Source organism: Kogia breviceps, chromosome 12 (genome assembly GCF_026419965.1).
Source record: "Kogia breviceps isolate mKogBre1 chromosome 12, mKogBre1 haplotype 1, whole genome shotgun sequence".
Classification (NCBI taxonomy): domain Eukaryota; kingdom Metazoa; phylum Chordata; class Mammalia; order Artiodactyla; family Physeteridae; genus Kogia; species Kogia breviceps.
Window position 1 is genome coordinate 81,358,117 of NC_081321.1, and position 22,490 is coordinate 81,380,606.

General features: G+C 41.4%; 1 protein-coding gene and 1 long non-coding RNA gene across 10 annotated transcripts in view; both read left to right on the plus strand.

Moving 5' to 3' along the window:
• Positions 1–6,429, plus strand: part of APAF1 (apoptotic peptidase activating factor 1) — a 119,488-nt gene extending 113,059 nt beyond the window's left edge. For all 9 annotated transcript variants that reach the window (XM_067009938.1, XM_067009935.1, XM_067009942.1 and 6 more), the window contains one exon: positions 4,154–6,429. In XM_067009938.1, coding sequence (XP_066866039.1) covers positions 4,154–4,300 — 147 coding nt within the window. In that variant the 3' untranslated portion in view covers positions 4,301–6,429. The remainder of the gene's footprint in view (positions 1–4,153) is intronic.
• Positions 6,430–7,437: 1,008 nt separating this feature from the next.
• Positions 7,438–22,372, plus strand: LOC131767024 (uncharacterized). The gene is made up of 3 exons (XR_010835879.1): positions 7,438–7,767; positions 10,255–10,399; positions 22,279–22,372. It is a non-coding gene; the product is annotated as an uncharacterized lncRNA (long non-coding RNA).
• The last annotated feature ends 118 nt before the right edge of the window (positions 22,373–22,490 follow it).

Sequence of the window (22,490 nt, forward strand, 5' to 3'; positions counted from 1 at the left end):
GTCGAGAGCTCTCATCCTGCCCCAGACAAAGTCTTAGGCGATCAGAATGACTAGAAAGTGGGGTGTTTAACTTAATTTGATTTTCTACTTCACTGATTGTGAACTATGTTGGTTGAGTCTTTAAAAAAATTTATTTGTGAAATTTCCTTTCTTAAGTATTAGTGGTAGTGGTGATAGTAATAAAAATAAAAATAGCAGCGGCAGCATATTGCTTTATAGTTTACAAAATGCTTTACTTACATCATCTTATTAGCCAGCTTTGCGAGGCTTAAATTTTATCATCCTTGGTTTGTAGGTGAGGAAACTGATGTTCATAGAGGTTGTGAATTTCCTAAAATTACTTAGTAGATTGCCTTATACAAACTTACTATTAGTAAATAGTGAGGCCACGGTTGAGTGTGTTGTGGTGCCTCAGGGTCATTTTTTGGTGCTTGAATCTTTTTATCCATCCACTCACTAAGAATGTATTAAGTGCCCACTGTGTGCTGGCACTGCTACGTGGCACAATGTTTAAGACTTGGTTCTTGTCCAGGTGGTTGACAGTCTTTGGAGGAAGCAGACAGTAAATAAATAAAGTCTCTAAGTGTAAGAGGGGTTCTGGGACACATTTGCATAAGGATAGTAGAGGCACAAAGGAGAGGACAGTTCTACCTTTGGGAGTTAGCAGAGGCTTCCATTGGAGGGGAATGCTTGAGCTAAGTCTTGAGTAGTGATTTACTTGTAAAAGGGGTTGAAGATGATAGTGTGTATTGTACTGATCACTTAAAATAGATCCCTAATGAATTAGACCCTAATGAGTTAGTTCTTACGATACTGTTTTTTCTTACTGAAAACATTCAGCTGTAGGAGATGATTCTGATTAATTGTCTAATACAGTATAGATGTTCAAAAATATTTGAATGACTGAATTGAAGTTTTTGGTTATATGGGACCTATGTAGATGCAATTTTATTTAATGTAAAAATCTAGCTTATAAAAAAGATAAGTCAGAGGGCAATTTTTAGCTCTATGAGAGGATGTATGTTATGATTCCCTTACAAGTTTACATAGAAACTACAATACTGCTTACAAGATGTTGCATTAACCTCTACCTAAATAAAGGTACACCTGTATTTAGTTATTAGGGGATCGTGAGACTATCACCACTTTTCCTCCTTTAGTGTAGAGAGAAACTGCACTCTTAGTCTGTTCTGAGGATGATGCTTAGAGGAGTGACATTGCTGTCTTTGTGTTGGAAGCTGGGAGTCTTCAGCTGTATTAACTGCTGAAAAACTTAACTGCTCAGCTTTGACACTGAGCTTCTAGAGACCATGTCTTTTGATGCTCTGGGTACCGTAGAAGGCTATCACATGATTGTGAGTCTGGCTTACAAGATATGATAGAGATCAGTGACCTAGATTTCCAGAGTTCCTGGAGAACCTTGAAATAAACAGCAGAATTGATGTCTGTACTGTAGAAGTTATGTCTTCAGGGTGAAAGAGCCTATATAGCCTGTATATTCAGTCTGTATATTTCAGTGGCAATCAGGCTGTTCTTCCTTCTTGCTTGATTACTAGCATGGTTAAACTGGTTGTGATACAGCCCAGCCTGCATCTACCCAGCATGTTCTTGAGACTGTCTAAGAGCACAGAGCAAATTAAAACTAAAAAGGAACAGCTGCTGTAATGTCCAAGAAAATAGGCCTTTTGAGTCTGTTTACTTTATAATCCAAGCTGTATGAATTGAATGTCAGTAAGATAAAGTAGGTATCCAGTAGCTAAAAAGCTCTTAACGTTCAAAATTATTCCTATTTATAAGTTAAAAATAATGTAATTTACTTGTGTTATGCCACAGAGTACATAGTGTTAGAATTACAAGAAATCCACATTAATTCATACTCATGAGGTGAAAGGCTGATTTGAAATATGAAATACATGATGATAAACTCAGGTTTTCCATTACGTAGAGGCAAACAGAATATAAAGGTCAGGAGTGTGAGACTTGGGGCAGACTACCTGAATTCAAAGCCTGGATCTGCCACTCAGTAGCTTTGTAATCTTGCACAAGGTGATTTAGCCTCGACTTTCTCATCTGTAAAATGGGTGTAATATTAACACCTACCTCATAGGGTTGGGAGGGTTAAAGGAGTTAATATAAGTAAAGTACTTATACATGGTGGCACATAGTGTACCCTGAGTAAATGTTAGCTGTCTTTTAAAAATTGAAGTACAGTTGATTTACAGTGTTTCAGTTGTACAGCAAAGTGACTCAGATATATATATATAATATAGATTATAATACATTTTATAATATATATAATATATAATATATAATCTACTATAACATAATATATATAAAATATAATATATATAATATATATTATAATATATAATAATATAATATATATTATATAATAATATTATATATATATATTCTTTTTCAGATTCTTTTCCATTATAGGTTATTACAAGATGTTGAATATAGTTCCCTGGGCTATACAGTAGGTCCTTGTTGTTTATCTGTTTTATATATAGTAGTTTGTATCTGTTAATCCCAAATTCCCAATTTATCCCTCCTTCCCAAAATATCCCTGCTATTTTTTTTTTTAATTTACTTTATTCCTTAGAGCAGATTTAGTTTTTCAGCAAAATTGAGCAGAAGGTACAGAGTTCCCCGATACCCACCCCTTCCCCATGTGCAAGTTTCCCCCACTGTCAACCTCCCCCACCAGAGGGTACATTTGTTACAGCTGATGAATGTTCATTGACATGTCATTATCACCCAAAGTCCATAATTTCTATTAGGGTTCATTCTTGGTGTTGTACAGTCTGTGAATTTTGACAAATGTATAACGACGTGTCCACCATTGTAGTATTATACAGAGTAGTTTCACTGCCCAGAAGTCCCCTGCATAAGTCCTGTTTAATATCATTGTCTTTTAGTCCATATTTGCATTAGTGGCTGGGGTAGAATTTCCAAGTCGAGCGGTCTGTTTTAATAGAGGGAAAGGCAGTGGGTGCGCTAGGTTTGGAAGCCGGATAACTCTTCCACCTCTGCCACCTGCTAGCAGTGTCGTCCACAGTGACAAGGCCTTCTCTCTCAACCCTGGTTTCCTTACTTGTAAAGTGAGGCAGTTGGACTAGGTGATCTCTAAGGGCCTTACTACCTCTACGATTTGCCTCTAGCGACTGTCCTCTGCAGTCTTGATTACGCTGCTATTTTATAAAGCAAAATTGTTAGTCCTGGAAAATTTCAAGTTAGTACATGTTGCTTCATTGAGGTTTACTTAAGTCCACAAAGTATACTTTTACCAGTTACCATTACTAATAGTGAACATGAATAGTTGACCCAGTCACACGAGCAAGGCAGAATGCTAGGCATTGACACGGACACAGAAGTGATCATAGCATTCATAATACTCAGAATCTTGATGTACCCGAGGCCTTTGCAAAAGGTGTTCATGTACATGGTCTCTTTTGCCCTCATCTTAGTTGTGAGATACGTAGGTATGCTTCATGATCTCCATTTAGTAAAGGAATATAAATATTGTTATAATCTTAGCGAATTCAGTAATTGGGAAGAGAAAGGAAGGACTTGGCCAGAACACCTGCTACATTTGAGATGTTCAGTATTTATTTAGCAAATAAATGTGTAGACTTTTAAATAAAAAACTTGGTCATGGGCTCTTGAATCACTCCTGGTAAAAGGGAAGATTCAGTAGAGAGAACATTCTATCCTGCAGCCCATATTATCAGTAGTCTTGATATCTGCCAAAATTCCTGTCCATGTCTGCAAAGGGGCATTTTTAGAGAAGAGAGGGTCATTCTTTCCATTCTACTGAGAAGGATATGCAGACAGGAGAATTCAGTCCAGCCATGGCCATGTGGGCTTTGTGTAGCCTTCTGTCTGCAGCTCTGAGTAGGCTGCATGTTTCTCCAGCATGCTTTACAGTGGGGTTAGGTGTAGGGTAGCTGTGAGGCAGTCACCAGGGTTAATCAGGAAGGGTGGACTGGGTTGATAATACTATATTCAGCGTTAAACCTTAGACATCCTTTCTGGTGTTTGCTTTAGTTTGGGAGTGGGGAGGTGATGGGGTGAAGGATCCAGTTGGCACTGCAGATTGTCTCACACTATAATTACCAACCTAATAAGAATTTTATTTTTCTCTGAACAGTGGTGGAATGTTGTCACTGGGGAATCCTCACAGACCTTCTACACAAATGGAACCAATCTTAAGAAAATACATGTGTCCCCTGACTTCAAAACATATGTGACTGTTGATAATCTTGGTATTTTATATATTTTAAAGATTTTAGAGTAAAGTAGTTAAGCAGCAATGTAAGTTGAACTCTTAATTTTGAATTGGAAAAAAAATCCTAATGAAACTGTATTTCAACTTTTTATAAAGCTGTGAATTGTTTTGCAGTACTGCATTCATTACAAAAGTGTTTGTGGTTGGATGAATAATATTAATGTAGCTTTTCCCAAATGAACACACCTTTAATCTTATTTTTCATAATCATATCATTTTTAACAGTTTGTCCTTAAGATACAAATGAAAATGTAAATATGTACCTTGTTATACCACTGGTAAAATTCTCCCTTGATGCATTCAAATTGGTTGACATAATTAATGAGAATAATTTGAAGGAAATGTATATTTAAATAATATTATTATTATGCAGGCTGTTCCTCAGGGTAGTAGTGGCTTGATTTCTGAACCACATTTATCCCAAGGGGGTATAGTTCTCCCAAATATAATCTCAGAACTTATTTGCACCCCTTAAATTTGCTTTAAAAATATTGTGTCTAGGTGCACAGTTTGCAAAATTTCCTTTAATTCACTTGATAAGTGAGTCTTAGATTTCAAAAGTACTCTCTGTGAAGCAAAAGTTACATGTGTTGCAGTGAGTAGATTTTGTTGGTCTACCTTTTCTCATTAGCTGATGGCAGCCCCGGGCTGGACCTGGACTCTAGCTGTCAGTCTCTGAACTGGGCACTCTCCTGCTTTCTCTGTTTTTTTTACATACCAGACTTCCTATTTGACTGAACTTAACCTTTCTTAATCCTCACTTTTCTCTCTTTTTTTAAAAGTAATTGCTCCACAGTTAAATGTTAGTAAATCTGAATAATTGGGGAGGAGCCAATTTTAATCATAATTTTTAACAACAGAATTTTTCCAAGATACAGAAAATAGTAAAAAATAATTTTCTTCTAATTCCATTTACTTTTAGATGAACGGCATTGCCAGTGCCATTCTCTTAGTGAATTTCAAGAGAATTCTCTGTGGTTTTCTACACAATACTGGAAGAGTCATTGTGACTGCAAGATGTCACCTTTAACCTTCCAGCCAGTCTGTTTTCCTTCCCCTTCTCTCCCTCCTTCCTCCTTCCCTCCCTCCCTCTAAGTTTAATCAGGAAAGATAGTTTTGACAGGGAAAAAGCATATCAACATCAGTAACTAGCTTTTTTGATTTCCTGATTAGGAACTTTAATTGTAGCTTAAATCTAAACTTTTTCCCTGAAATATATTTTTTAAGGGAAATGGTGATAAATTAGTAATAGATATGGTTCTTACATAAAAATACAACCAAAATTCAAAATTTTTTGTTGCTGCAACAAGAACTAAATCAGATGAGTATTAGCATTAACAGTAGGTAAGCACTGAGCCGGTTTCTATTGTTGGTGCATATTAGTAGATGTGGGGTAGGTAGGGAGGGAACAGACCCCTCCAGACGTATTTTAGATTAGATGTTCTTATTTAGCATTTGAGGGAACCATAAAGAGAGTGAATAAAATATTTTACATTGTTAAGGAGGTTTTTTTGTTTTTTTTTGTTTTATGGTGGGTTGAGGAATTAATTTAGGGGCTTACTGTGATTTAAGCAAATGTGACATGAAAATCTTAATTCTATAAAAAGAAATTTCTATAAATAATATGTTCTGCTTAGAGTACCCAAATCATAATTTGATTTGTATACAATGTTTTAGGAACTCATTTATGGCTCAGAGTGTAAAGTATTAACTTTCGGAATTAAAAGTCACTTGACTGTAAAAGTATAACAACAAACATCAGCTTTTAAAACACCTTGATTGGCTCTTATCTTACAAATAAATTAAAAAGAAAAATGAGAAGAAAGACCAGGTAACATAAGGGAAGAAGAAACGCCTTTCATAGCAGCTTAAGTGGCCAGTCAAGGGGAGGGTTTTGTTTTGTACTTTTGGATGAGCATTTTTCAAGCATTTCCCCCTTTATTTTTTTTTGTATTAGAAATACATTGCATTTTGTATATATAAGATTTTTTTTTTACATTGGATGTGTCTTGTATGTTTTGAAAACTGTTAGTTTTGTATTTATGATACAGCTTACATGATTTTTTTGTGTGTTGGTATACATTTTAATACATGAATTTAAAACATTTTATAAAAATAAAATTTCTAAAATATTTTTGAAAAACATTTTCAGATTGTTTCAGACTCCTTCCTTGTCCTTTGTTGATCAGAAAACGAATGTGAAAGAGTCTTCAAATTAAAGCCATCAACCTCTCTATCCATGCTTTATCAGCTATATGTAATTCAATTCTATCAAAATTTTCTTTTTCCTCAGTTTGTCTCTGATGCCTGGTGTGGCTGGCATGGAGAAGATCCTGTAAAGAAGAGAATTCATTTATTCATTTTTTCATTCAGTACATATTTGTTGAGATCTGCCTGGCATTTTTGTAGGTATTGGGGATATAGCAGTGAGCAAAACAAAGTCCTTGGCCTCCTGCAGTTGGGGGCTAGGGAGAGGCAGAAAAAAAGTCAGTCAGTCAAATTTATAGTGATTAGTTGTCATGTAAGTGAGGAGGAGGAGGGTTACAGTTCTAGAGGGAGCGGCTTGTTTGGAAGGTGACACTCGAGTTCAGACCGGAAAGGTGAGGGAGTGAGTCAGGCAAGTATCTGGAGAGAGTCCCCAAGCCAGGGTACAGCAGGTGCAAAGACTGGAAAGTGGGACCGGTTGGTCTGTTCCAGAACCAGCATGGAGGCCGCTGTGGCTGGAGAAGACTGAGCGAGGGGAGCTTAGTAGGAGGTGCAGCCAGCTCTGTGGAGGGGCTCCCAGGCCATGGCGAGGATGTCTACCCTGAGATGGTAGCTAGCGCAGGAGTGTGAGCAGTTGGGAGGTCTGAAGTCAGCTGTAACTTGATCACTTTGGCAGTGGGAACCAGTTGAGAATCAGCGGAAAGGAGGACAGGTGAGGAGGGAAGTGGGGAGACCAACGAGAAGCTTTTACAATAATCTGGGCAAAATGAAGGCGGCTAGACTGGGGTGGTGGCAGGAGAGGCTGGGACAAGTTGGATTCTGGGTATATTTTGAAGGTAAGAGTTAATAAGAGTTGCTAATGGATCGGATACAGGTTGTGAGAGGGACAAGTCAAGAATGATACCAAGGTTTTGGCCTCCGGCTTGAACAACTGGAAGAATAATAGAGTTGCTGTTAGCTGAGATGAGAAGACTGTAAAAGGAGCAGGGTTTAGGACAAAGTAAGTTTGAGGTGGGTGTTAGGCAGACACCTGGGGCTGTTGAGTAGATGGTTCTTTTATAGGAAGAGTCTCTGATGGAGATAAAAATCTGAGAGTCATCAGTGAATTGATGGTATTTAAAACCACAGGACCAGATGCAACAAAACGGGTGTAGATAAACAAGACAGGAGGCCCCAGACTGAGCCCAGGGCAATCTGGAGGTTGGTGAGCTGAGGACCAGCACAGGACACTGAGAAGAACCAGCAAGGACCAACAGTTGCAACTTAGTGTGGTAAGTGCAATGGCTGTGGGGTCCTTCACTCGGTGTGCTCTTGCGCAAAATTCCTTTATTGGTTTATTCGTGCAGCCACCTGTCTATCCTCTATGTCTTGAATATCTATTATGCCTAGCACTGCTTTCCGTAGCAGCCAAGGCAATAAACAAACACATTTTAGTTGTTGGGGGAAATTGGGGACAAGAGATAATAAGAAACCCAGAAAATATCAGCAGTTGTCTTATCTGTAGGGGTTCCTCCCTCTCAGCATTGTTGTAAGGATTTAATAAGATAATGCTCACAGAGTGTTTACTTATCTCAGTGCTCTGACCAAGAAAGTGCTCACTGCACATTCCTTGGTGTTATTTGGGTCCCATCCTCTTTTGCGTGGCCAACATTTCCCCGGCCACCCTCTCTCCCAGCAGTCATGCCTCTGCGTGATCTTTCCAAAGTGCTCATCTTATCATGTCACTTGTCTTTAAAATCCTGGACCTGCTTGTCCTCTCTTGCTCCTGTGGTGTTGTATGTGCGGTTCTCACTTCTATACTGCCCTTCCCCACCTAATTTTTTTTCCTAATTCCTTCTTATCTTTTTCCTTGAGATGATCCTTCTGCTGAAGGCTGCCCTGCCCTCTCGTAGCCCCCTCTTTTCTCTGTCGTGGTTTTTTTGACCTGTATCGTTTATTTAATGGAGGCCCCCATTAGACTGTAAGCTCCATGAAAGCCAGGTCTGTTAGGTGTTTTATACCAGAGTCCAACAGAAGCCTGGCTCCATTTGGAGCCTCAATAAATCTTTGCTGAATGGTTGGAATTCCTGTATACCCGCGTGCCCATAGTGCATTCTGTGTTCTCCCTCTGCACTAGGATGTCACGAGGCTGTCAAGTTAAGATGTAGCACATTACCAGCATTTTCTTCATCTTCCCGTTTTAGTTTGGCATTTTGCTGTGAAGCATCGTTAGGGGAAAGTAAAACTTTACTTGAATAAAAAAAGATCTGCTTCCAAATTATATGAAATGAATAAACATATCCCTGGAGTGTTTAAGTTGGCAAGTATGGCAGTCTATTATTCAACATATGTTTTGTGTTATTATTATAATTTACTTACCGACCTTTAGAGAAGGAGAAAATGATTTTCTAATAACTCTTAGTTTTTTAAGATCACTTGAATGGATCTCCTTGCTCATAACCCCTATCCTTAACACTATGGATATACCATACAGCCATTAAAATACCTAAATTAGAACATCATTTGCTGTGGGGCTATGAGTTTAACCCTAGAAGAATTGTTGTGTAGTTGTATATATTCACATGGCAGGGGCAGAAGAATTTGCATCAAACGTGGGACTCAGCAGAGACCAGGGCTTTGAAGTCATTTGGCATCAACAGGGACATACTGCTGAGTCAGATGGCATTGTGAGCAGACCAAAACTTGGGACATTTTCATTAGTTATGATTCAGGAAAATGAGTCGCTGGTGTTCATTGTAACTTCATTTATGAGGTCAGGCCCTCAGAACTGCTTATCACGTGGAAGTAAAACAAAAATCTGTCTCTGTAATTTCTCATCACCAGGGCTAGAATAAGTGTCTAGAGAGAGCATTCTGGGCCTGAGTTTGAGTTTGGTGGTTCTGAGCAACTGATCAGCTGGAAAACATCCAGCAGTGAATGAAGACTCCTGCTTAGTACCAAGGTGGCTGTTCTGAGGAGTTGGAGCAAACTTTCACATTCATCAGATTCAAATCTTCCTCTCCTCCCCAGCCCTTATTTTATCTTCACAGTAGTTGATGCAGACTGTGCAGTCCTAGCTTACAGGGGAAGAACTACATCCCAGGCAGTTAATCTGATAAAGCCAGGGCCAGAATCCAAATCTGATTTTCTTTTCTTTATGGAAACACCCACTGGGCTGTGCGTTGAGTGTTTCAGTTGGAAGTGGAATCCTCTTGGAAATGTGGCCAATAAACACCAGACTAGGGGTCAAGGTGTGGGTCTCAGCAGCTGGGGAAGATTTTGGAGATCTGTGTTTCTCATTTCTGATTTATTTGCTGCACTCTGTCAACTTTCTGAGACATAAAAAATCCTTTTTAGGAGGAAGGAAGGAGGAGCTACTTTTTTTTTAAGGGCCTTTTATTTGTCAGGCCCCATGCTGGGTACTTTCCACACATTATTTAATTAAATCCTAACGCCAAGGCTGCAAGGTGTTATCTCTGTTTTCTAGATGTGGAAACAGGTGGAGAGAGGTTAAATCACTAGGGCCCCATAGGCAAGGGGGGGAGCTGCGGTTTCGGTCCATGGCTGTTGGCCTCCACCACAGCCCCTGGGCTGGAGGATCCAGGAGCGTCAGTCATTTCATCTCTGCACTTAATTCATTGTTCATTTCACTCATTCACATCATGGGTCGTTCATGACCGATCTTAAGTCCTGAGCTCTCAGAGATGATGTCAAAGGTGGTCTCTGCTGCTGAAGAGCTTCCACTTCTGGTATCCTGGCTAACCCATCTCTGCCCGTAGGGATTGCTCTTGGAAAAAAAGCAGCAGGGGCCATCCTGATGGGAGCCAAACGGACAGCAGAGGTTGGGGGATGCTTTGGATTTGCCAGCACTTGGCCACGGCTCAACCTAGTCTCAGTTCACAAATGATTCAAGCACTGAGCAAGGTAGGTGGCAGCCCTACTGCAACCTGCTCCATGGAGAAGCCTGTTTATACTTTGAAACTGTTAGGGGGGTTCATTTTGAATTAGTGGCAGCCCTGGGGCTAGTGGATCCATATGTTTCTTCTGCCATCTTGATTTCATTTCCTTTTCTCCTTTTCCTTCCATTTGAAAAGGTGCCAACTCTCAGAGCCTCAGTTTCCTCATTTGTCAAATAGGGACCGCAACATCTAATTGCAAGGTTTTTGTGAGGCTTGAAAAATATGTCAAACATCTAACACAGGTCTCAATAGTATAATTACCTTTGTCCCAGTTACAAATTGCTATTCCTTTGCTGCCCACATTTCCTTGGTTTACAAATTGGGACTGTGCGGCTTTTGCTCCACAGAACACACCTCACTCCCCAGGTATCCTTCTCTACCTCGTGGTGGATCTATCCTCATGGCTGTTGGCTCCCAGGAGACAGACCTTGCTCAGCAGGAAAGCTGTCCCAGACGTTATTCTCTCTGGGATATGCATGTACCTGAGTGGTGGAGGATTAGGAGTGACGTTGGAGAAAAGACCTTGGGCCAGCGGCTTTGCTTTGGCTGTCAAGTGGATCCAAGTTCAAATCCTGGCTGCACTGCCATCCCAGCTGTGTGGCCTTCAGCAAATGGTTTAATCTTCTCAAGGAGCTACTTCCGTGGTAGCCTTGGATGTGGGGATCTATGTGGGCTGCCCAGCCTCTCAGGGGATCTGGAGGGCCTGGTCCATGCAGGAGTGAAGCTTCTCACACTTTACTGCATAAACTGTACCCCCCCACACAAAAAACCAGGTCTCACCCCAGACCAGTTAACTCAGAATTGCCGGGCGTGGGACCCAGGCATCCATATGTTTGAAAGTTTCCCGGGTGATCCCAGAGCGCAGCGGAGGTTGAGAACCCATGTCCTCCACCCTTGCTCTGGATGGCCTACCAAGCCATTGCCAGTCCCACTCCTGTGCCACAGCGAGCTGTGCCTGTGATGTCTGCGTTTGCAGCATGGTTTGTCCACCTGCTCTGTTGTGACACTCTCAGGAACGTCCCGAGCAGCACAGATGTTTGCTGTGCATATTAACACAGCTGGGGGGATGTTTCCTGCTTGGATTTGATGCTAGCTTATAGAGCAACTCTGCCAAGGTTGGAGTATTACCAGTGTTACCGGTTCCTCCTCCAGTCACTGTTTTCTCTGTTCAGGTGTCTCACCTGTGTGTGCTTGCTTTCACCTTTTACCTAGTGCTGTGACATTCCCATTGTGACAGATACTGGGGTTTTTTGTTTGTTTTTTTTTGTGGCAGATACTGTTGGTGGCCATCCTAATATCCAGTCTCTCCCTTTTCCTAACTACTGCTGTATTGTTGGGAGCTGCAGTGTGCTCAGCTAAAATCAACAATAGCTACATTTTCCAATTGCTTATCTAGGGGTAGCAGATGTAAGCAGAACTTGTAGCATGAAGCTTCCAGGAAAGCTCCTAAAAGGTTGCCTTGCTCAGTTGGGAGGCAGGAGCCCTTTGTTCCTCACCATCTTTTTTCCTGCCTGGAATGTGGATTCGCCGAATGATGGTCTGACAGCCATTTTGTGCTCATGAGGTGACCTTGAAGATGGATGCCACAAGCTAAGGGTGGCAGAGCAGAAATATAGAAGGAGCTTGGGATTTTGATGACCACTGTGGAGCTACCATTCCAGCTGTGTACTATTTATGTCTGAAGTTCATGTTACGTGAGAAAATATTCAACTTCTTCCTTGTTTTAAGAGACTCTTATCTCTGGTCTTTGCTACTAGTCCCTGAATTCAGCTCCTGATACTCCCATAAACAAACCAAGTATATAAGAACAGTTCAGCAAATGTCAGTGACCCCTACATCCCTATCTCTTCCATCTCCTAGCCCTAGCCACCTACCGTACCTCCTCTAATAACTAGAAATCAAGTTGGAGGTTGTTGAAGTTTGGTGGAATCTCAGAAAGGCACAGACAAGTGATTCATGGACCAGGCCCAGTCCACAGAGGAGTTTTGTTTGGCCCACACTTATTTTTTAAAAAAAACACTGAACTTGTTGCCAGCATTTGAAAATCTGGTGGTTTCACATAAAAATCCTGATCTCTTAGAAAATCTATTGAGCCAGGGTCTTCTTTTCTGCCTGGCAGCCATCAGCTGCCCCCTGAGATGGTGGATGCGTGGATCATCACAGTCCACCCTTCACTCACGTCACCTGTGTGGCCTGAATGTGTCTGAGTTTGCAGTCTTCCCTCTCTCTGCCAAGTGCACACCCCAGAAATGGTCTGCTAAAACAGGATTCCTGAATTTCCAGTGCCTTTCCTCCTTCCCAGTCTCCCCTGACTCAACACTAGCATGTTGGGCTTTTTGGTTTTCTCTGAGAAGACTGCATGCATTTTTTAAAAAATTATTTTATTTATTTTTGGCTGCGTTGGGTCTTTGTTGCTGCAGGCAGGTTTTTCTCTAGTTGTGATGAGTGGGGGCTACCCTTTGTTGTGATGCGTGGGCTTATTGTGGTGGCTTCTCTTATTGTGGAGCAAGGGCTCTGGGCACGCGGGCTTCAGTAGTTGTGGTGTGCAGGCTCAGTAGTTGCGGCGCACGGGCTTAGTTGCTCCGCGGCATGTGGGATCTTCCCGGACAAGGGCTCGAACCCGTGTCCCCTGCATTGGCAGGTGGATTCTTAACCACTGTGCCACCAGGGAAGCCCCTATCTTTATTTTTATTATTATTTTTATTTATTTATTTTTGGCTGCATTGGGTCTTCGTTGCTGCACATGGGCTTTCTCTAATTGTAGCGAGTGGGGCTACTCTTCGTTGCAGTGCTTGGGCTTCTTATTGCGGTGGCTTCTCTTGTGGAGCACGGGCTCTGGGTGCGTGGGCTCAGTAGTTGTGGCTCGCGGGCTCTAGAGTGCAGGCTCAGTAGTTGTGGCACACGGGCTTAGTTGCTCTGCGGCATGTGGGATCTTCCCAGACCAGGGCTCGAACCCACGTCCCCTGCATTGGCAGGCAGATTCTTAACCACTGCGCCACCAGGCAAGTCTCTCATTTGTCTTATTGATGAGAGGCAACAAGAGGGAGAACTGCAGGCTCTCCGGGGAGCAGCTGTTGGGCATTTGATTGAAGCACCGAGACATCCAGAGGACAATTAAATTGAGTATTGAATATGGATAGTTTTGAATGGCTTTTATTACCATGTTGTGAACTGACTTCAAGTTGCTAAGAGCAGCTCCATCTCGGCTTGCTCTTACCGGGTGCTGAGACATCACTCCGAGTTTTCCAGTATGGCAGGACTTGTAGGATGCTCTGGGCTCGTGAAGTGACATGTGTGCTCCTCGGCTGTCTGAAAACCTCAGTGGCTGTACTGCCACCTTCAGCTGGAGTGACCCTACTGGAGCCGTTAAATGGAGAATCTCTATCTCAGTCTGATGTGTAAGGCTTTGTATCATTAGTCATTAACTATGCTTGGGAAGGTAAATGCCCATGAAGCTCTTACAAACATAGGTCTCTGGGGTTTTGGAGAGAAAAACAAAAACTGTCTGGATGATAATTTGTAGCTGTGATTATTCATGAGCAACACACAGAGTGCAGCATGTTGGGTTGGGAATGATCATCTTTGCATTAGCGACTCTTAAGTAAAATGGAGCCACGGTGAACACAGAATGAATTCTCAGTCAGTAGACTGGCTTGAGATCAAGGCAGGAAACAGTTAAGTGGAATCGGCATTTCCCAGGTCGGCACCAAAGTCTTAGGGTTAATTCCACTGCAAAAATTTGAGTATTAATGGAATCTCATAGGATGCCGGATGGTGATTGGGCAACAGACCTAATGAAATTCCCTGATTTGGAACTGGTTTCTGTGGGAAGCAGGACCCTGATGCTGGGGCAGGCGGGGCGTGTGGATGGCTGGAAAGGAGTGCGGGGGAGGCTGTTGGAGCCTTGGTGCAGGTAGACTCTGCCAGCCTTTGTTGGCTGGTTACCCAATTTTAAGAAAATGTGTCTATAATGTCAGATTGCTTAATTTTCATAGGAAACATAGGAAACATATAAAAAAGGAACTGAAAAACTTAATGTTTTTTAAAAAAAGAGGCTTCCTGCCATACAGACTTCTGAACATGGTTATTGTATTCCAGTTCTGTGGAAGAACAACTCTGGAGGCTAGCCCACTTACCAAATTTTCTTTTCTTTTCAGAAATAGCTTAGGAGCAATGCTGCTTGGGGTCCAAGTATGAATTTTCACTGATTTTTGAGAATTTGGCCATGTGTTCTTTATCTAAGCCCGTCTTCTGCCCCATCATATCCAAACATTTTATGCACCAGCAATATTCCCAAGTATTCCAGCAGAAAATCTGGTATGTCTTGAGAAAAATCACTTCCATGACTTATTAAGGAACTAACTAGGCATAATTTTCATTGGGTTCATTTACCCAAATTTATCATAGATTATCATTTAAGAAGAAAAAAAATAGATGGAGTAATTGAATCGAAGTCCTTTTTGGAATAATATTAACATTCCAGGATCTCCACCCCCATGGATATTTCAGTTGCCAGTGTGTCAAATTTCCCCTTCAAGAAAATGAGGTGCAAATCCCTTCAATACCAGGGCTGCCTCTCTTCTGTTTGCCCCTCAGACTCCCTCCTTCCTCTTCCCTGCCCTGTTGTGGTTCTGGAGGTGCCTTGTGTAGACCAAATCAATGTGCTCCTTGCCCTATGGCTTCCAGTGGGTTTAGGTAATGCCGGGTGGATGGTGGAGAGTGAGATCAGGGTATTTGTTTTTTTTAATTGAAGTTTAGTTGGTTTACAGTATTGTGTTTCAGGTGTACAGCAAAGTGATTCAGTTTCATATGTATGTATATATATTTTTACAGATTCTTTTTCATTGTATGTTATTACAAGATAGTTGAATATAGTTCCCTGTGCTATATAGCAGGTCCTCGTTGTTTATATGTTTTATATATAGTAGTGCATATCTGTTAATCCCAAACTCCTAATTTATCCCTTTCCCCTTTGGTGACCATAAGTTTGTTTTCTATGTCTGTGAGTCTGTTTCTGTTTTGTAGATAAGGTCTGTTTTGTAGATAAGGTTTTGTAAAAAAGTTCATTTGTATCATTTTTTAGGATTCCACATATGTGATATCATATGATACTTGTCTTTCTCTGTCTGACTGTGCTTAGTATGATAATCTCTAGATCCATCCATATTGCTGCAAATGACATTATTTCATTTTCTTAATGACCAAGTAATATTCCATTCTGTATATGTACCACATCTTCTTTATCCATTCATCTGTTGATGGACATTTAGGATGCTTCAATGTCTTGACTATTGTAAATAGTGCTGCTGTGAACATTGGGGTGCATGTATGTTTTAAATTAGAGTTCTTGTCTTTTCTGGGTATATGCCCAGGAATGGGATTGCTGGATCATATGGTAACTCTATTTTTAGTTTTTTAGGGGACTTCCATACTGTTCTCCATAGTGGTTGTACCAATTTACATTCCCAGCAACAGTGTAGCAGGTTCCCTTTTCTCCACATCCTCTCCAGCATTTATTATTTATAAACTTTTTGATGATGGCCATTCTGACCGGTGTGAGATGATACCTCATTGTAGTTTTGATTTGCATTTCTCTAATAACTAGTGATGTTGAACATCTTTTCATGTACCTGTTGGCCTCTGTATGTCTTCTTTGGAGAAATGTCTATTTAGGTTTTCAACCCATTTTTTTTTTTTAAGTTTTTTTGTCTTCTCTTTTTTAAAAAAATTATTTATTTATTTTATTTTTGCCTGTGTTGGGTCTTCGTTGCTGCACATGGGCTTTCTCTAGTTGCGGCGAGCAGGGGCTACTCTTTGTTGCGGGGTGCGGGCTTCTTACTTCAGTGGCTTCTCTTGTTGCAGAGCACAGGCTCTAGGCATGTGGGCTTCAGTAGTTGTGGCTCGCGGGCTCTAGAGCGCAGGCTTGGTAGTTGCGGCACACGGGCTTAGTTGCTCCACGGCATGTGGGATCTTCCTGGACTAGGGATCGAACCCATGTCCGCTGCATTGGCAGGCAGATTCTTAACCACTGTGCCACCAGGGAAGCCCACATTCTTTTTTCTAAATATTCTTTTCCATTATGGTTTATCATAGGATATTGAATATAGTTCTTTGTGCTATACAGTAGGACCTTGTTTTTTTATCCATCCTGTATATAAAAGCTTACATCTGCTCACCCCAACCTCCCACCCCATCCCTCCCCCAAACCCTCTACCCCTTGGCAACCACAAGTCTCTTCTCTACGTCTGGAGTCTCATCAGTGTCTTATAGTTTTTGGAGTACAGGTCTTTTGCCTCCTTAGGTAGGTTTATTCCTAGGTATTTTATTCTTTTTGATGTGATGGTAAATGGGATTGTTTCCTTAATTTCTCTTTCTGATATTTTATTGTTAGTATATAGGAATGCAATAATGTTTTGTATATTAATTCTGTATCCTGCAACTTTACCAAATTCATTGATGAGCTCTAATAGTTTTCTAGTGGTTTTCACAGTGACAGTGTTACTTCTTCCTTTCCAGTTTGGATTCCTTTTACTTCTTTTTCTTGTCTGATTGCTGTGGCTAGGACTTCCAAAACTATGTTGAAAAAAAGTGGTGAGAATGGGCATTCTTGTCTTGTTCCTGATCTTAGAGGGAATGCTTTCAGCTTTTCACCATTGAGTACAGTAAGTCCCCTACATACGAACCTTCAAGTTGCAAAACTTTCAAAGATGCAAACATGTGTTCCGTCAGCATCAGGCATGAATGAAATTGCAGCTTGTCCTCCGTCTCCTATTGCTGACAATCCTTCAGCTCTACCATCTCCCACCTCCTCTGCCTCCTCCAGTCAGTAATTCTTTTTGCCTGTTGACTCGATGCCAGCCCCTGGATGCCAGCTGTTTTACTGTACTACTGTACTTTTCAAGGTACTGTACTGTAAGATTTAAAATGTTTTATTTTTTGTGTTTGTTTTTTATGTATTATTTGTGTGAAAAGTATTATAAGCCTATTACAGTACTGTATAGCCAATTGTGTTAGTTGGGTTCCTAGGCTAACTTTGTTGGACTTATGAACAAATTGGACTTAGAAACGTGCACTTGGAATGGAACTCGTTCATATGTAGGGGACTTACTGTATGATGTTAGCTGTGGTTTGTCATGTATGGCCTTTATTATGTTGAGGTATGTTTCCTCTTTGCCCACTTTCTGGAGAGTTTTTATCATAAATGGACGTTGAATTTTATCAAAAGCTTTTTCTGCATCTGTTGAGATGATCATATGGTTTTTCTTCAATTTGTGAATGTGGTGTATCACATTGATTGATTTGCATATATTGAAAAATCCTTGTATCCCTGGTATAAATCTCTCTTGGTCATGGTGTATGACCCTTTTAATGTATTGTTGGATTTGTATTTTGTTGAGGTATTTTTGCTAGTATTTTGTTGAGGATGTTTGTATCTATATTCCTCAGTGATATTGGCCTGTAATTTTCTTTTTTTGTGATATCTTTGTCTGGTTTTGGTATCAGGGTGATGGTGGACTCATAGAATGAGCTCATAAGTGTTCCTTCCCCTGCAGTTTTTTGGAATAGTTTCAGAAGGATAGGTGTTAACTCTAAATGTTTGGTAGAATTCACCTGTGAAGCCATCTGGTCTAGGACTTTTGTTTGCTGGAGTTTTTTAAATTACTGATTCAATTTCAGTACCGGTAATTGGTCTGTTCCTATTTTCTGTTTCTTCCTGGTTCAGTCCTGGGAGATTGTACCTTTCTAAGAATGTGTTCATTTCTTCTAGGTTTTCCATTTTATTGGTATACTTGTGCATAGTAGTCTTTTATAATCCTTTGTATTTCTGTGGTGTTGGCTGTAACTTCACCTTTTTCTTTTCTGATTTTATTGATTTGGACCCTCTTTTTTTCTTGATGAGTCTGGCTAAAGATTTATCAATTTTGTTTATCTTTTCAAAGAACCAGTGTTTAGTTTCATTGATCTTTTCTATTTTTTTTTTGTCTCTATTTCATGTATTTCTGCTCTGATCTTTATGATTTCTTTCCTTCTACTAACTTTGGGTTTTGTTTGTTCTTTCTCTGGTTGCTCTGGGTGTAAGGCTAGGTTGTTTATTTGAGATTTTTCTTGTTTTCTGAGGTACGCTTGTATCACTGTAAAGTTCCCTCTTAGAACTGCTTTTGCTGGATCCCATAGGTTTTGGATTGTTGTGTTTTCATTTTCATTTGTGTCTAGGTATTTTTTGATTTCCTCTTTGATTTCTTCAGTGATCCATTGGTTGTTTAGTAGTATATTGTTTAGCCTCCATGTGATTGTGGTTTTTTGCAGTTTTTTTCCTTGTAGTTGATTTCTGGTCTCATAGTGTTGTGGTTGGAAAAGATGCTTGATATAATTTCAGTTTTCTTAAATTTACCAAGGCTTGTTTTGTGGCCTAGTGTGTGATATATCCTGGAGAATGTTCCATGTGCACTTGAAACAAATGTGTATTCTGCTGCTTTTGGATGGAGTGCTCTGTAAATATTAAGTCCATTTGGACTGATGGGTTATTTAAGGTCTGTGTTTCCTTATTGATTTTCTGTCTGGATGATCTTTCCATTGATGTAAGTGGGGTTGTTAAAGTCCCCTACTATTATTGTGTTACCGTTGATTTCTCTTTTTATGTTTGTTAATATTTGCCTTATAAATTGAGGAGCTCCTATGTTGTATGTATATATATTTACATTTGTTATATCTTCCTCTTGGATTGATCCCTTGATCATTTTGTAGTGTCCTTCTTTGTCTCTTGTAACAGTCTTTATTTTAAAGTCCATTTTATCTAAGTATTGCTACTCTAGCTTTCTTTTGATTTCCATTTGAGTGGAATACCTTTTTCCATCCCCTCACTTTCGGTCTGTATGTGTCTCTAGATCTGAAGTGAGCCTCTTGTAGGCAACATGTATATGGGTCTTGTCTTTTTTTTTTTTTTTCCGGTACGTGGGCCTCTCACTGTTGTGGCCTCTCCCGCTGCGGAGCACAGGCCCTGAACGCACAGGCCCAGCAGCCATGGCTCACGGGCCCAGCTGCTCCGTGGCATGCGGGATCCTCCCGGACCTGGGCACAAACCCGCGTCCCCCGCGTCGGCAGGCAGACTCCCAACCACTGCGCCACCAGGGAAGCCCAAGGGGTCTTGTCTTTTTAATCCATTCAGCCAGTCTGTCTTTTGGCTGGCGCATTTAGTCTGTTTACCTTTACAGTAATTATCAATATGTATGTTCTTATTGCCATTTTGTTTATTGTTTTGGATTTATTTTTGTAGGTCTTTTTTCCCCTTTCTTATTTTGTTCTCTTGTGATTTGATGACTATCTTTAGTGTAATGTTTAGATTCCTTTTTCTTTTTGTTAATCTTTTATAGATTTTTGGTTTGTGGTTTCCATAAGGTTTTTGTATAGCAGTCTGTATATAAACGTGATTGTTTTAAGTTGCTGACCTCTTAATTTCAAATGCATTTTAAATACCCTGCATTTGTACTCTCCTCCCCTCATGATTACTGTTTTTGATATATTTTACATCTAATTGTTTTGTGTACCCCTTACCTTACTGTGGATACAGATGATTTTACTGCTTATGTCTTTTAATCTCTCTACTAGTTTTGTGTGTGGATGATTATCTACTTTTACTGTATAAACTGTACCTTTACCAGTGAGCTTTTTTCCTTCTCTAATTTTCTTGTATCTAGTTGTGGACTTTTCTTTTTCACCTAGAGCAGTTCCTTTAACATTTGTTGTAAAGCTGGTTTGGTGGTGCTGAATTCTTTTAGCTTTTGCTAGTCTGTAAAGCTTTTCATTTCTCCATCAAATCGGAACGAGAACCTTGCTGGGTAGAGTATTCTTGGTTGTAGGTTTTTCATCACTTTAAATATATTGTGTCACTTCCCTTCTGGCCTGCAGAGTTTCTGCTGAAAAATCAGCTGATAGCCTTATGGGACTTCCCTTGTATGTTACTTGTTGCTTTTCCCTTGCTGCTTTCAATATTCCCTCTTTAATTTTTGTCATTTTGCTCCTGAAGACTCTGGGGCTGATGCCCACCACTGGCAGGTGAAGCCAGGTCCTGGGGTTAGTTTAGTGCCGGTCTACTGGCAGGCAGAGCTGGTTCCTGGAGTCTGGCTGCAAGGTCCAAGGATCCCAGAGCTCGTTTCAGATCATTGGGTTGGTGGTGGGGGCGGGGGTTGCGGTTCCTGACACAGTTGGGTATGAGGTCTGGGGTGTCCTCAAGGTTGTGTTGTCCTGCTAGTGGGCCAGGCCAGGGCCTAGCTGGTCCCAGGGTAGGGTCTAGACTGATGGGTGGGGCTGTGCCCCAGCCTAGTTAGTTGTTTGGCCTGAGGCATCCCTGCACTGGTGCCTGCAGGGTGGGGTCAGGTCTCGTGCTAATGAGCCAAGATGTCAGCTGCCAGCACAGTGTTCATGCATTTGAGTGTTCCCCAGTATGTCTGCCACCAGTGTTGTGTGTCCCCAGGGCGAGCTGCAACTAGGTCTCCTCCTCCCACCCCCCCACAAATCCAGGAGACTTTCCAAGACCAGCAGGTAGGTCTGGCCCAGGCTCCTATCAAATTACTGCTTTTGCCCTGAGTCCTGGTGCATGTGAGATTTTGTGTGCCCTTTAAGAGTGAAGTCTATTTCCACCAGTCCTGTGGGGCTCCTGCAGTTAAGCCCTGCTGGCCTTCGAAGCCAAATGCTCTGGGGGCTTGTCTTCCTGGTGCCAGAGCCCTGGGGAGCCTGTGGGCCCCAAGGCTCTCACTCCTGTGGGAGAAACTCTGCATCATAATTATTCTCCAGTATGTGGGTTGCCCACACAGGGGGTATGGGATTTGATTATATAGCAAGTCTGCCCCACCTACCCATCTAGTTGTGGTTTCTTCTTTATGTCTTAAGCTGTAGAAGATCTTTTCTGGTAGTTTCCAGTCTTTTTCATCAATGCTTGTTCTGCAGATCGTTGTGATTTTGGTGTGCTCGTGAGAGGAGGTGAGCTCAGGGTCTTCCTACTCTGCCATCTTGGCCGCTCTCCCTGAGATCAGGGTATTTTGATCCCTGGCTCCCTTTCTGAAGCCCACAGCACCTGTCTGGAAGACCCCTCCACAAGCCGCCTCCTTTCCCACTCCCCTCAGGCCACACCAGCCCAGGGCTAGTTTCTCTACATGCTGCCAAGACCTTTGTAAGTATTCTACTTATTAAACTTAAATTCTCCCAACTGGAGTGTGCCATCTACTTCATGCTGGGATCATAACTGATACAAATAAGCATTGATCCACAGAGATAAGAGGATTGCTGACCTCTTGGTGGTTAGCAAAGATTAAAAAGGGGTTGAATTAGCCCAGGCAAAGCATTACTGTCTAAAATCCCAGCCCAAACCTTCCTTCAGGAAACCTGTCCTTCTGCCTCTGTGAATGTTGCCCCATCTCCAGATGGTTTTAGCCCTTTTGGGTTCAAAGCCCTAGGCCTCTGCATGTCAGGCTGGGAGCACCCTGAGATTGGTTTGGCATGTGTTTTGGAGAGTAACTTGGATCCAGCAGTGGGGAGATCTTCTGCTGAAAGTCACAGGATATGGAATGTGAATCATTGATTTTTCCAGTGTGTCTCTAACATGACCCTTTTATTACTTGACTCATAGCTGGTACGTGTGTTTTAGGAAAAATGAGTGTTGTTATGGAAAATGTGTCCCCTCAAAATCCATATGTGGATGTCCTAATGCTCCATGGTGAGTATTTGGAGATGGGCCTTTGGGAGATAATTAGGGTAAGATGGGGTCATGGGGGTGGGGCTCTCATGATGGGATTAGTGCCTTTATAAGAAGTGAAGCCAGAAAGCTTGATGCTCCCCCACCCTCTGCAGACACACACCACAGAGAGGTCATGTGAGCACACAGCAAGACAGCAGCCACCAACGAGCCAAGCCAGGAGAAAACGGCCTTAGAATGAAACCTACCTTGCTGGCACCTTGATCTTGGACTTCCCAGGACCTCCAGAACTGTGAGAAATAAATTTGTTGTTTAAGCTACCCAGTGTTCTGTTATGGCAGCCTAAGACAAACATGTACTTTTTTGT